The 14096-nt window shown below is 37.0% G+C and overlaps 1 protein-coding gene across 2 annotated transcripts in view; it reads left to right on the plus strand.

Moving 5' to 3' along the window:
* Nucleotides 1-14014, plus strand: part of MAP3K2 (mitogen-activated protein kinase kinase kinase 2) — a 51291-nt gene extending 37277 nt beyond the window's left edge. For both annotated transcript variants that reach the window (XM_069861378.1, XM_069861379.1), the window contains exons 12-17: nucleotides 127-333; nucleotides 1072-1220; nucleotides 2690-2821; nucleotides 4123-4252; nucleotides 5309-5486; nucleotides 7171-14014. In XM_069861378.1, coding sequence (XP_069717479.1) covers nucleotides 127-333; nucleotides 1072-1220; nucleotides 2690-2821; nucleotides 4123-4252; nucleotides 5309-5486; nucleotides 7171-7396 — 1022 coding nt within the window. In that variant the 3' untranslated portion in view covers nucleotides 7397-14014. The remainder of the gene's footprint in view (nucleotides 1-126; nucleotides 334-1071; nucleotides 1221-2689; nucleotides 2822-4122; nucleotides 4253-5308; nucleotides 5487-7170) is intronic.
* Nucleotides 14015-14096: the final 82 nt, after the last annotated feature.

Genomic DNA, 14096 nt, shown 5'->3' on the forward strand with positions numbered 1-14096 from the left:
ATTGTGTCATACTCTGTGGAAGATCTGAAGTACATCACGTGGAGTATATAAAGTATTTGCATACGCACATTGCATAGGAATATTTTTGGTAGTGTAACATATAGTATTCTTTGTATGTCATTGAAGGTCGTAAAACTTTTCCAAGAGCCAGAAGGACTCAGGGAAACAGCTTCCGATCACCGGTTAGTTTTAGTCCCACTGATCACTCACTGAGCACCAGTAGCGGAAGCAGTGTCTTTACACCGGAATATGAAGATAACCGAATGAGGAGGAGGGGAAGTGACATAGACAATCCTACCTTGTCAGTCATGGACATCAGCCCACCCAGCCGCTGTAAGTTAAAGCATTTTGTGAACTCCACTTTAAAACTGTTTTAACTTTCGAGTGTATCATGTCAAAACTAAGCGTGTCATCAAAATACATGCAATTGAATAATATGTTTTTATCTCTCTAGCAGGAAAAAGTCAAGACTGTATGCTTATCAGTTTTTTCATTGCGTACTGTGCCAACCTTCGTGTAGGCTTTCACAGGGATTTTGCATCTATAATAATAAAACAGTAAAAATATTTTTGCTTTGTTAGGCTCCTGAGGACTCAGGAAGGGTTATATAGGTTGCAGTTACTATTTATTTTTGCAGACATTGGTCACATTTTCTGATAAACTGTACACCATAAGCATTCCCATTTTATATCTGTGATGGCATTTCAGGAGCAAATATACTTTGTGATTACTTCAGTAGCTGGTACGTTTTAATCACGCCTCTTTTTTTAAAAACAAAAAATGTTACCAAGTTTATTTACTGTGCTTTTTCTGTTTTGCAGATTAGCTGTTACTAGTTGATTTAAGTATGTGTGTCTCTACCACAAATAATTTTGTGAATAAGTAGCTCTTGTTTTTCACCTTCCAGGAAATGTTGTTGATCTTTGTAACTTATATGGGGAGGTTTAGGACACACAGTCTCTGTTGTTGAAGAACGTAGTCTTTTAAAAATCATTTTCTGTGTATTCCAGTTTTTCTCGATCAGCTGAATAACAAGCTCATTTGAAAACCAAAACATACTTATATTTTCAGCACCACGAGCTCCAACTAACTGGAGACTTGGTAAACTGCTGGGTCAAGGTGCATTTGGCCGAGTGTATCTGTGTTATGATGCTGACACTGGAAGAGAACTGGCTGTTAAACAAGTTCAGTTTGATCCTGATAGTCCAGAAACCAGCAAGGTAAGTGATACCAAAGAAAGAGTTTGTAAAGGGCTTCTGATGAGACATTGTGTTCTAGACAAGACTGACGTTCCTTTCCTTGAAGAGGATGATATTTTAATACATGTTGTGTTTTCATATCCTTGTTAGAAATCATGTTTTGTTAGTACTTGAGAGAATTAGTTTGGCTACCTGATTTTAGTGTTACATCCCATTCGTTGTTTGATTTTCAGACATGTTCTTCTGCGGTGAACATGCATAACTTGATTTGCTGTGGTCCCAGACACTAAAATTCAACAATTCATTATGAAGTGTGCTCTGAAATAGACAGTTATTTATAGGAATTAGAACAAGTTCTATTTATATGCAGAAAAATCTGTACTAATTTAAGTGTTCCTGAAAATAAATTCTCAAGCATATTTTGGTTGGCTATAAAGACAGTTTGAGATTTTTATCATTCTTTTGTCTTCAGTTTTGTTTGGGTTTGGTTTCTTTGTTAGGTTTTTTTTTTGTTAACAGTAGCTAGTTCTGATGGTCAAAGTTTATTTCCTGGGTTTCCTTCTGAAGAGCAAAAGTTTAGTTGTCAGTTTATTCTCTCTCTAAAATTGATTTTGTCCTTCGCTAATTGCTGGACACAAGAGGAGAGAAACTGTTTAAAAGTAGCTCTGGTCTTCTGTTCTCCCCCTGCCCAAATCTTACTTGCTCTTTTTTACAGGCTAGAGAAAGAATTATTACTTTTCCTGCATTAGGACTGCATTCTGCACTATGGGGAGCAAGGCCAGGGAAACAATGGGTGTAAGCATGACTGCAGAACTGAGTGGCTACCAGTTGTAGTTGCTGCTACTAGTGATGTAGGATGAAGGAAAAAAGCTGAGAATCATCTGTGCTGTAGATTTCTAGTGTAGCTGTCGTTGCTGCTGCTTTAGAATGTAATAAAACAACTGATTATGCTTTGGAAATGTTAAATATAAAATACTTAAGTCTCTCTTGTAGTAACGGTTTTGTGACCTCACTTGCCATAGCGCTTTAATCTGTGCCTCTCGGTGTCAAAAAAATCTGTTTTGCTTTTAACCTCAGCAGTGCGAGGTTATCAGTAATAACCTGTGATGGATAAAAAGTAAGTTTTGATGAAAGACTTATAGGTGAAATTTTGAATCCGGTCAACTTTGAGTTCGTGGGTTAGTATTTTCCCAGCATCTTACTGTACAATCTGCTTCAAAATAACAGAAACAATGAAATGACAGCAAAGTCATCCCAAAGTCAGTTTATAGAAAAATGACAGTTGGCTTTTTTTTTTACTTCCCCCAATCTAATGATGATATTTTCTTTTTACAAAGTGTAAAAACTTTACATGAGCTACAAGGGTATTTTATTATTTTGCTTGCATAACCCTTCAATGTGCATGTACTGTCCTGCTTTTAAAAAATCCAAATCCAAAACATGTACTAAGCTCGACACAGTAATAATCTTGCCTGTTTTTTCCTTTCTAGGAAGTAAATGCACTTGAATGTGAGATTCAGTTGCTGAAAAATCTGCTGCATGAACGGATTGTTCAGTATTATGGCTTCTTGAGAGATCCACCAGAGAGAACACTCTCTATATTCATGGAATATATGCCTGGGGTAAGCAGGAGAGTCAGTCCACTCCAACCATCATTTCTATGCCATGTGATGAGCACCCAAGTAGACAGCATTTGCAGAAGTGCACACAGATCTTAGAGATGTCCAAGTGAAAGACAGTAGTGAGATGGCTACTGGCAAGTGCTTACAGCAGCCCATCTTCTCCATTGTTTGGGGTTTTCAGAGTTATGGTAGTTTCTGCAGCAATTTTGTGTTTGATTTTGGCATAAGAAATGCCCAACAATATCTTTGAAATATCTTTGAAAAGACAATATTATTATTCATTATTCGACTCTGGAATCTTCCTGAATTTTTGTATTTCTTCTTACTGCACTTCAGCTTGTGTTGCTGTGTAGTCATCTTCTCAAGTGCTCTATTCAGGAAAACAAAAAGTGCCCAAGAGTGGCAAAAAGTGCATACAGGAAATAATCTTGGTTCTTGTTTTTTCTGTCAGATTTAGATACGTGCTGAACTATTCTTCTGTTATGTATTATAAGGTCGGAAAACTAGAAAATCGTTTTCTCACCAAGTGGGGTCAGCAGAGCTAAATTGAATGTGCTCATCTAAAAACATATAGTCTGTATTTCTGAATAGTTAGAGCATTCTGTTTTACTGTAAGACTACACAGAAGAAAAGCAGTGTGGCAAGATTTTTGTTGCTGGTGCTGGGTTGGTTTTTTTTTTTGTTGTTGTTTTGGTTTCTTTTAGCTGAGTTCTGGGCTTTGTTTTGGGGGACTTCTTGAATTTTTCTGAGATGTTGGGGGACAGCGCCACAAAATTCATCTTGGCAGTTTATAACTCTGTGACAAAGCCAGATTATACAGAAATAGTTAATAAGCCATGAATTTTTTATTTCATGTTATTTTAAACCAAGCCTTACCTCTCAATTGTATCATAAAGGACCATCCTCCAGCATGTGGTGGTTTATTTCTTGACAACCTAGTTCTTCCCTGAGTATAAACTAACCGGAGTAAATAGTAAATGAGTATCACCATTGAACCATGAAGAAAGTTGATGGTGGTGTTTGAGTGAAAATACTGCTGTTCCCTTTTTCTGTATGTCACACTGAAATTAATCAGCTGCTTGACAGTTTTAATAACTTAACATTTCAGTTTGACTCCTGTCCAGCTTCTTTTTTGTCAAAATTTGTATTTTACTTAGCACAGGTAAAACTATGTCTGTGCTTTTAAGTATTGCAACTTTAAAATTCTACATTTCAGGCATAAATTTCATTGAAGTTCAGCTGTAGCATTAGCCCACTTGTGATTCTAGAATTGTTAGTGTTACACTTCTTCTTTGCCACAGGGTTCCATCAAAGACCAACTGAAATCTTACGGAGCGCTCACAGAGAATGTGACTCGTAAATATACGCGGCAGATTTTGGAAGGAGTTCACTATTTGCACAGTAATATGATTGTCCATCGAGATATTAAAGGTAATGATAGTTCTGTGGACAGTTCAGTGCACTTTATAGTAAAGTCTCTTGCTATCATGTAATTAAGTTTGAAATGCCAAAATACTGATTTGAAATTAATGAGATTGCTTTCCATCATTTATTCTTGTCACTGTTGTTATATGAGGGGGAAAAAATTAAGCATCTTCGTGATGTTGTAGCAGGCTTCTGAAGGTGTTTCTGTATTCTCTGTCTGCAAAAGAATCATGAAAATAAATTTCTCTCTGGTTTCAGTTTAATATTAGTAGTTTTGAGTATGTCATTACAAATAGATAGAATGACCAGGGGAAAGTATCATGACTCAAGTTTATTTTTACAGATTTTTGTTTCTATTAATGATATAGAAGTGACACAGCAGTTCACTGATACAAGAGATGATTGGCAAAGGTAACTTGCCTGATCAAATTACTTGGACATTATTCATTTTACTACCAGGAGTAACCTGAGGAAAAATACATATTTACATAGATGTGTGACTTGCAAGTGCTGCATAAGCAAGTTATGAGTAGGTAGGAAGATGGTGATGTGCAAAATAGGTGTGTTGAACACAGTGCTGCTGTGTTCTCTAAAACTTTTACCTTTTTTTGTATTGCTTTGTATCAGTAGTGTTTTGTTCAAAAAAAAAAGGGTTGAGATAGCATGTCCAAATTGACTGTGCTCATGCGGATGAGTGTTTTGAATATATCTGTAACACAGTTTCAGATTTTGCTTTAATATGGTATGAAGACTTTTTCAGTTATGTTGAAACTTTCCCATTTCTTTTGATTTCTTTCATATTGCCAATTCCTGATTTTGTCAGGAAGGCTTTATAAAGTGACTGGTACTTACTGGAAAAGGCCTGGGTTGCAAAGCAATGTGTACAATTCATTATTTTCTGAACCTCAGAACAGAGCAATGTGCATGAGCAAAGGAAGGTGAATTCTGTGGCTTGAAATACAAGGCTGATTTTACCTTCTATCATTAAATCCAAGCTTTTGTTACCATTTTCCACACCAAAATGTTAATGGGCCTTTCATTAATGTGTTTCCTTCCTTCCAGGAGCAAATATTCTACGAGATTCAGCAGGCAATGTAAAGCTTGGTGACTTTGGTGCCAGCAAACGACTGCAGACTATCTGTCTCTCTGGAACGGGGATGAAGTCTGTCACAGGAACTCCATACTGGATGAGCCCAGAAGTTATTAGTGGAGAAGGGTATGGCAGAAAAGCAGACATCTGGTATGTTTAAAAACAACTCTACGGAAAAGAGTCATTGCAGAATGAGCTCTTTTTCAGCAGAGTGCAGACGTTCATTATCTCAAGTTCAACTGTTTCATTCTGGGGCTTAAGCCAAAGAAGGTAGCAAGTGTGAGCACTGACAGTCATATTTTGAGTGTATAGCACTGAAATGTGGGAATTTTTCATTTGACAATTCCCTGGCCCATTGATTTTGGGGATCATAAGAGAATCCTTTGAACCATCCTGGCATAAGGTTAGGATTACCAGACTGTTTGCAAATCCCGGAGAGGCACTGGGTGAATGCAGTGTGAAGTTTTGAAGTGTCAGTTAGGTCAATGAAAATTTATCACTGAAATACCTTTGATGCAAGGCAGAAAACGAAATGCTAGTCCTTTAAAAGATAAGCACATAAGACTGAATTGGACAGACTTTAATGACAGGTATCAGAAATAATTTGGCTTAAGTTGTTGTTAAATAAGAATTACGCGGGAAAGGTAAATTTCAAAAAAGAATGCATCTGATAGATCGTGTAATATGACATAGTCTAACATGGCTCTAGCCTAATGGCCAGATGGTTTTACTGATTAGACTCCTTACTCTGCAGGTGATCTCTGAACACAGAATAATGAGTAGACAACAGTAGATATGCAGAAGTGGTAACACATTATGTGTTTTAAAAGGAACCACGTTGTATCCAACTAATGGCAGTGCTTTTAATGTCAGGGAAATTAAGCTAGCCTGCTTCAGGTATCTTAGTAGTTCTTTGGCTATGCTTGAATAATAAAACAGCCTTATAAATTTCAGGCAGTTGACTTGTTCAGCTTTGAAGTATTTGTTCCAACATTAATGTATGTTTTTGATGGAGAAAATCCTGGTTCAAACTAAGAAAATACGTACCTGTCTCTAATCGTAAGACTTCTTGCAACCATCTTGAAAATCCATAAAGCTTCCTGAAAATGGGGAAATTACTTCAGCCTACCCATTTTGCATTTTCATTCACTTGTTATTGGAAGAGGCTGATCTTGCAGGACTTGAGGAACTAAGTTTTTCCAGCCATATGCATGCACTTCTGTCTCCCTAAATCCTTTAAACATAAGCTTTGTATATGCAGATTGTTTTGTTTTTAATCTTTTGTCTAGCAGTCTAAGTATATTTTTAGTATCCTTAACATTATTCATGGGTGATAAATTGTGCATTTCTAATGAGTAGCAAAATATGCAGTATGCTCTGACTTAAAGCGTTCTTGTTGCTTTGCATTTCCCTTAGGCCTTAATGAGCAAGAAAGCTCTCAAGTGCATTCTAATCCTGCAGGGTGTCTGAAGAGCTGGGGTACAAAGGTTGTGCAGCTCTGGTGGCCTCTGTCAGCCTGTTGAGCACTGAATGCCGGCAGTGCTATAAGCAGTTGGTATCACCCACAGAAATGTCTTATCTCTTCAGTGAAGCAGTAGCTTTTGGCCCAGTGAAGTAATAAAGTGAAGATTTGGTGTGAAGTGAAGATTTTTAGGTAGTGATTTGTGTGACTTTGAGATCAAGTGTATAGTTCTAACTTTTTAAAACCTGTTTTCATTGAAGTTGGTTTGACACTACATATTTATGGTATTTTAGTGGTGCTCTGCTATTTCTTGTTTTCCTAGAAGGGCTTACTCTGTTGTAACCTGCTGTTCCACTTTTGCCTCTGTTTCAGGAGCGTAGGTTGTACAGTGGTAGAAATGCTCACGGAGAAGCCCCCGTGGGCAGAGTTCGAAGCAATGGCTGCCATCTTTAAAATTGCCACTCAGCCAACCAACCCCCAGCTACCACCTCATGTCTCCGACCATGCTCGGGATTTCTTGAAACGGATTTTTATCGAGGCCAAGCTGCGACCATTTGCAGATGAACTGCTAAGACACACATTTGCACACTATCACTAACAGCCTGCCTCAACTCAGCTTGCATCTACTGCATTTGTTTTCTATTTGACTGCACTTTTTTTTTTATTTTATATGAAAAAAGGAGGAAAAAAAGACAAGAGAGAGAATATTCTCTTGAACTTTTGTTTCACTTAGATTGTAAACAATCTAAATTTTGTATCTAAAATGAGAATCTTCTCTCCCCCGCTCCCACTAGGACTAGAACTTTTTGTTTCTATAATGTACTGATGTGGTTCATGTAGATTAAGCACTTTAGTACATATTTGTTCCTTATTTAAAGAGGAAAAAAGAAAAAGACAAATGCTTGGACAGTCAGGAACTGTGTGACTTTTTCTGACACCGCTGACTGACTCAGGGTGCAGGGAAATATAGACATGCAGCTAGGACAAGAAGATTACTTCTCTGTGATTGTTCTTTATGTTGTAGGTACTTACGGCAGAGAGTTCTAAAGTTCTCATTGTTTAGCATTTTAATCAATGTCTGGATTTTACAGTTTAAGCTGGAACGTGCGGTTCTAAGAGTTAATGGTAAATCTGGAAGAACTTGGAACTCTTTGTACAGCAGTGTGTCTAACCGGTACTTCATGTGACCAAAAGAAAATAACAAAAAAGAACTCAACACTGATGTACTAGTTAAGGGTTTTGGTGTAGAACTGTCATATTATCTTAATAAGAAAATAATTACAGGTAAGCAGATTATGAATCCAGACTCCTAGGAACTACTATACTGCAAGGTGAAAATTTCTGTTATAGACAAGGGTGAGCTGTTAGATGTAAATAGTTAGGAGAATGCCTCCTGCTGTATCTGCCAAAGAGAACCTCTGTTGCATAAGCTTGGAGGGAGACGGTTATCATAGATAAAATAGTGATGTTGGGCCTCAGTTCTCCACAATCCCATGAATGGCTGAGGGGTAAAGGGAGTGACTAATCCTTGTGCAGTACAGGAGTTACTTCATTCCGAATGAGCTGTGAGAAATAATGTTTTCAAAGCTGTCGAGGGGCGCTAGCATGGAATGTACGTCAACATCAAGTGCCTGAATGATATAAAATTCTTCCCGTTATGCACTAAAAAAAATGCTTTACTAACACAGTTCAGTCATCTAGGATGTGTTGAAAATTCCTGAAATAAAGTTTAAATGTCTTTTAACACAAGGAATAAGTCACTGAGAAAGTTATATTTTTAATAAGGTAGTGTTGGTGAATCCACATAAAGGAGGCACAGCACAAAAGATTGTATGAAGAATAGGCCAGAAGTGCAAAGAGAGCCAGCAATTAAATAACATGACCTTGATTGCTATTGCCTGATAATGCAGGTGATTGGTGTTGGTCAGATTTCCAACTGTCATAAAATTTGCTTAAATCACTTTTTCCATTTCTGAAAGAGTATAATAAAAGAACAAAAGTCAATCTGTGAAACCCTGCTTTGCAATCAAGAAGGCCAGATGCTGATCAGGTGTAGTGAATAAACTGACTTTTCAAAGCAGAAAAGTCACTCTCATATTTTTGTAGAAGAACTCAACATAAATTATTTAAAAGGGCATTTGGAAATAAACTATTGGACTACAGAACTGAAATAATACTGTTTTGGGTGATTCATTGCGTGATTTTGTTGTTTTGTAAAGACAGAGTGGGTTGATACTGTGAACCTTGTTCATTCTGACAAGGCTCTACCTGTTTTGCATGTCTACAGGACTGAGAATTATGAAGAACATGGAGAGAGAACAATAAGCTTACCCATTCCCACAGTCGCTCATTCATGAAATTTCTGAACGTATTCTGGCAACTTTTAACTTTTGTACTGGAGCATAGGCAGGAGTATGGATCTATCCTAATCACTTTACCTGTAGTGGATTAAATAATTTTTTTGGGGAGGCCATCTCTCCTGAGAATGAGTGGTGGCTTCTTTGTTTTATGTGAATATTTTACTCGGTTTATAATTTTCTCAGTCGGGGTACACAACTGTGTAAGGTTTTCTGAGCATGGGAAGAACTAGTCAGACCAGGGAGAGTTTAGAAGGCTGAAAGGAAAATCAGCTTGTACTGGCTTTTGGTTTTGCCCCTCTGACTCTAGATAAAAGCTACGAAAGCAGCCGTTAAGAAGTGATATGTACTCTGCCGTAAAGGACTTCTGCTTTATAAGCAAAATTTTGTTACAGCAGGAATTGCAAGCTTAATGTACAGCCTAATAGTTTGTGTAGGTAATTTAAAGATCATGTAATTGAAACGATTGATTTCAAACAGATTAAGAAGGTACCAAAACCAGGGTGAAAATGTATATAAAAATCAGTAGTGGACAGTAATAACTGAGAAGGTAATGACATTTTTTATTACCAAAAAAACGACATGAAAGGGAAAATGTAACCAGGTTTATCTGTAGCATTCATAACATTTAAATATACTATTCCAAAAAGAAGCTGCACACTCTGAAGCTTGGAAGTTTTCATAATATAGTTTTCTTATAATGTGTCCTTTTTTGTGAGACAGTGCTGGCTGATGTACATTGCAATATAATTTCCTCAGTGTGATTTTTAATTACTGAATAATTGCATTTGCTGTGTTTGTGCCTTTTCTAAAAAGGCCATTCAGTCATGACAATGGTAAACATCTTGGAGCCAGGAAAAAAAAGAATTTGCAAAGTGCATTTTCCTTTATTTCTTTGACATATCGGGAAGCTGCCAATGCAAAGACAGTGCTTCTTAAATGAAGGTGACATTTGGCAATTCCAGTGATTCTAGTAAAATTTTATTAACTTAGTGAAGATTAGGCTTGAGGTGGTTTTTTTCACCCTATGGAGAATTTGTCTACCAACTTGCAGTGAATGAGATGGTTATTAACATAAATGTTTTGAGCTAGAAATAATTTATGAATCTGAATTGGACTTCTTAATAAAGGTTAGTTAAAATTTATCCCTGATTGGGGTAATGTAATAAAACATGCTGCATTAAATAATTTAGTATTTCTGTACTCAATACCTGTGAAATATTTACATTGACCATCAGTGTAATAATGAGCAAACCTTTGTTCTGAAATTTGAGAGGGTGCATGGAATTGCGTGCTTTGGAGGAGGGTTGCAGAGCCAAGATTCCTGCTCACAACTTTGTATTTTACTAACAAAGGTGACAGCAGTTTAGAATCATTAATTATTCTTAACTGTTGAATCCAATGACTAGAAAATGCTAGTGAAAACAATCTTGTTGCAGGGCTGTTCTGCTTTTCTGTAAATGCAATGATAAAGCTGTGCTCTAAAAAAATAAGAATTGAGGTTCACAATGAGTATGCATATTTTCAAAGGACTTATTTGCTAGTGATTTTTATTATTCTGTCTGCCCATATTAAGTAACAAAAGTTAAGCTCTTTCTGTAGTATGATGGTGTAACTAACAGCCCTGTTAGAGCCTGACTGAAAGAGGATCCAATAGCTGCAGAATTAAATCTACATAGGCTTTTTCCTTCACGGATTATATATAGTTTTAAATTTTTAGCTTGATTTGCAATTTGATTTGTAGCTAACCAGTACTTTCATCGTAACAAAATGAAGTGAGTTGGTTTTTTTTAGCTTGTGCCTTTTCATGTGTATGCCTTAATTTTGTTCATATTTTAACACCATACTGAAATATGTCATACAATTCCATGTCACCAAGATGGTCTTAGAGTATGGGTTTTTTCAAAGCCCCTAGAGCAGAATTTGCCCAACTGCATTGAAAAGTGGGCTTCAGTTATAACCTGCTGCAGACATGTAAATAGAGAATTTTAAAATGTGATTTTTGAGCACTTCCTGAGGACTTCCTGTGCTACTGCAGGTTTTGTGTTTGCGTTTTGGAGATAGTACACTGATGGGCATACAAGAAAAAAAAGGACCTTACTGCAGTCACAGAAATACTGCTAGCATTGAGATGTAGCTTCCTGGCTCTGGGTGCCGGACTCTGGGTTTACAGTGGAAAACACAGCAGTGTTTCAATGCACTTGAAATAATAGTTGGTACATTTATAAACACGGTACTCTATTAAAAGCTGCTTGCTTTCAGTACAGAGGAATATGATGTGTCTAAGCAAATCAACAAGTTCCTTAGCGTCATGCCTGTGAGATTCTTTCCTGTGCCTTTTGGATAATCCTGATCCTGCCATTGTCTTGACTGAAAGCCTTGTAGCATCCATAGGTACAGCACAGAACAGCAAGCCATTCTTTCAGACAACATAGAGCAATGTCTAGCTGCAGCTTCAGAGACTTGACAAATTGGTCAGATCTACAGGTATTTATAACCAATTTCTTACTTTTTTAATCTTGAAAGTCTTTGTCACACATATAAAAAAGCATTATGCGTGTGCTTGAATATAGTCCTTACGGTGTTTCTGGAAAGCAGAACTATTACTGCCAGTATAATTTCTTCCTGCTGGTAACTTGCTGTCTTGTGTTAATGACAGGTCTGCAGTGTAAAATCACATACAATTACCAAAGCTTTTCTATCCCGATATACATATAGCCAAAAGTGATGTTTCATGGATTAGTACTGTTATAGATACATATATACCCACCAGTAAGCTATTGCTAACTGAGTAAAGCAGGTACTAGTAAACAGTGATAGACACTGCCCATATTTAAGAGTTTGGGCATTCATAGTTGCTGTTTTGATGTGCGAAATTTGTGCCAGCGTTAAAATCAAGAGTTTGCTTTTTAAACTCTTTTTAACTTAATCTTGTCATTATAAAACTAATGCATAAGCTTGGTAACTAAACCCAGTGACATTTATAGCTGGGTTTGAGTTTTGAGACATGTAAGGACTGCCACGAAGATGAGTAGATTTGCAACCTGAATTGCTCTGTGCGGCATAGTAAGACTATTTCAAAGCTGCTAGGAACCAGTGTGCTTGACGTGAGAGGGACGCCCACAGTTACAGGGTGTCAGTGCTGCCTTCAGGAGGAGCCACAAACACATGCCAAAGGGGCAGGCAGGGAATGGCCACCAGCTTGGGATTTCAGAGTGAAAATCCTTGATCAGAAATAATAGAGCTCCTTTCTCCTTGGCCCACATGGTTTATTCTTCTTTCTAGTTGGTGTAACTTACTGCATAGGTGCTGGCCACTGACACCCTCTGAACAAGGTGTGAATTGCTGTATATCTTTATACCAGGGCCCCTTCACTTGAATCCAGGACGTTGGCAGCTCCCTGCTTGCTGGAGCAACCCTTGCATTTTCTCTAGCAATATATACGTGTAGGTATCTGAGGGTTAGACGGGATGGAGGAGGTGAAATTTCTCAAATTTCAAAGTACCAATGCAAGCAGTCATGCTTGGCTAGGTCTTATTTTTCATAAACTTACTTTAGAGGGAGCGGAACTGGATTAAAACACATTAAAATGGTATCTCATTGTTCAGCCCTTATGTTGAGTCCACCGCTGAGGACTGAAGGATCTTCTGTCGATACAGGATCTTCTGTTGACAGATAAGGACCAAGGGCACTCTTAACAGAGTGGATTTTCATGGGAAGCATTTCAGAGGCTTTTCATGTCTTTTACTCCAATACTAGGCAATCCTTTTCTCCAGAAGTTATAGAATGTGGATTTAAAAACAAGGATTGCATTTTCTTTTCTGACCAGGCATTACGTTGTTGGTTCCCTTGTGTTTGTTTTTTTGTGCATACCAGTAAAAAACATGGTGTCATCCTAAAATCGGAATAGTTTATTGAAGCATAGAGTCTGCCATCTCAGACCTTGCAGGAGTCATACAATGGAATATCACTGTAAATACATGGAGGAGATGTAGATGAATCGGAACGTAGGCTTTTAGTTTTCATGAAGCTATGGATAAAAGTTTGTAAATTTACTCGATCTAATGTACATTTTTATGTAGCCATTAAATTCTCTATTTAATCTATCAGTTCCTCACTGTAAATGTTTTTACTCTCAGTTGAATGCTGGGCACAGTTTGTAATGTATGTACACAAAGGTGTTTTTTTCTATCAGCGTTGACTTTTTTGCACATTTTTGGAAATATTTAATTTGTACACTGATTTAATACTCTGACCAATTGTTGATGGGTGTATGAGGATCACGCGTGTGTGCAATGTACTACTGTCTGGATGTATGGGGTTTTTATTACTTTGAGATGTTGCTACCAGTAACTGCACTGCTGTTGCTGCTTTACATGAAATATCTTCTGTATTAAAAAAAAAACAACAACCCAACCCTAAAAAGATAAAAACAATTTAAAAATTAGGCTATGGTTATCTTGGTTGAGGAACTCTGGAGATGAGCGTTTCTTACTCTTTCGGTTGGTCTTAACAACCTTCCAAACTTAAAAACAAAGAAAACCAACAAAGCAAACAACTCCCCTTGTAATTCTATGTATGCATTGAATGTGTGTGTGTGTATATATCCCAGTAATCTTATTTCACAGTTTCATTTCTACATTTTTATGAACTTGTTTTTTAAGGGTACTATGTTTAGTTAGAATAATTAAATATATAAAAGCTTTGAGAGATGATTTACTAGATAAATATATTTTCAGCTGGCTGATGTTCAAAATATTTTTTTAATTTTTGTTTTTAACCATTCGAAATGTATTTGTATTTCCAAAATCAGACACGAATTGTACTTAGAAATATATTAAAACACTCTGTAGGGACAACAGTGTCATTTCTCTTTGAACAGTCTTGTATTTTAGGGTGATGGGGAATGATATCTCATACCTTAACTACCCACTGGCTTTT

The sequence above is a fragment of the Phaenicophaeus curvirostris genome, chromosome 7, assembly GCF_032191515.1.
Source record: "Phaenicophaeus curvirostris isolate KB17595 chromosome 7, BPBGC_Pcur_1.0, whole genome shotgun sequence".
Lineage (NCBI taxonomy): Eukaryota > Metazoa > Chordata > Aves > Cuculiformes > Cuculidae > Phaenicophaeus > Phaenicophaeus curvirostris.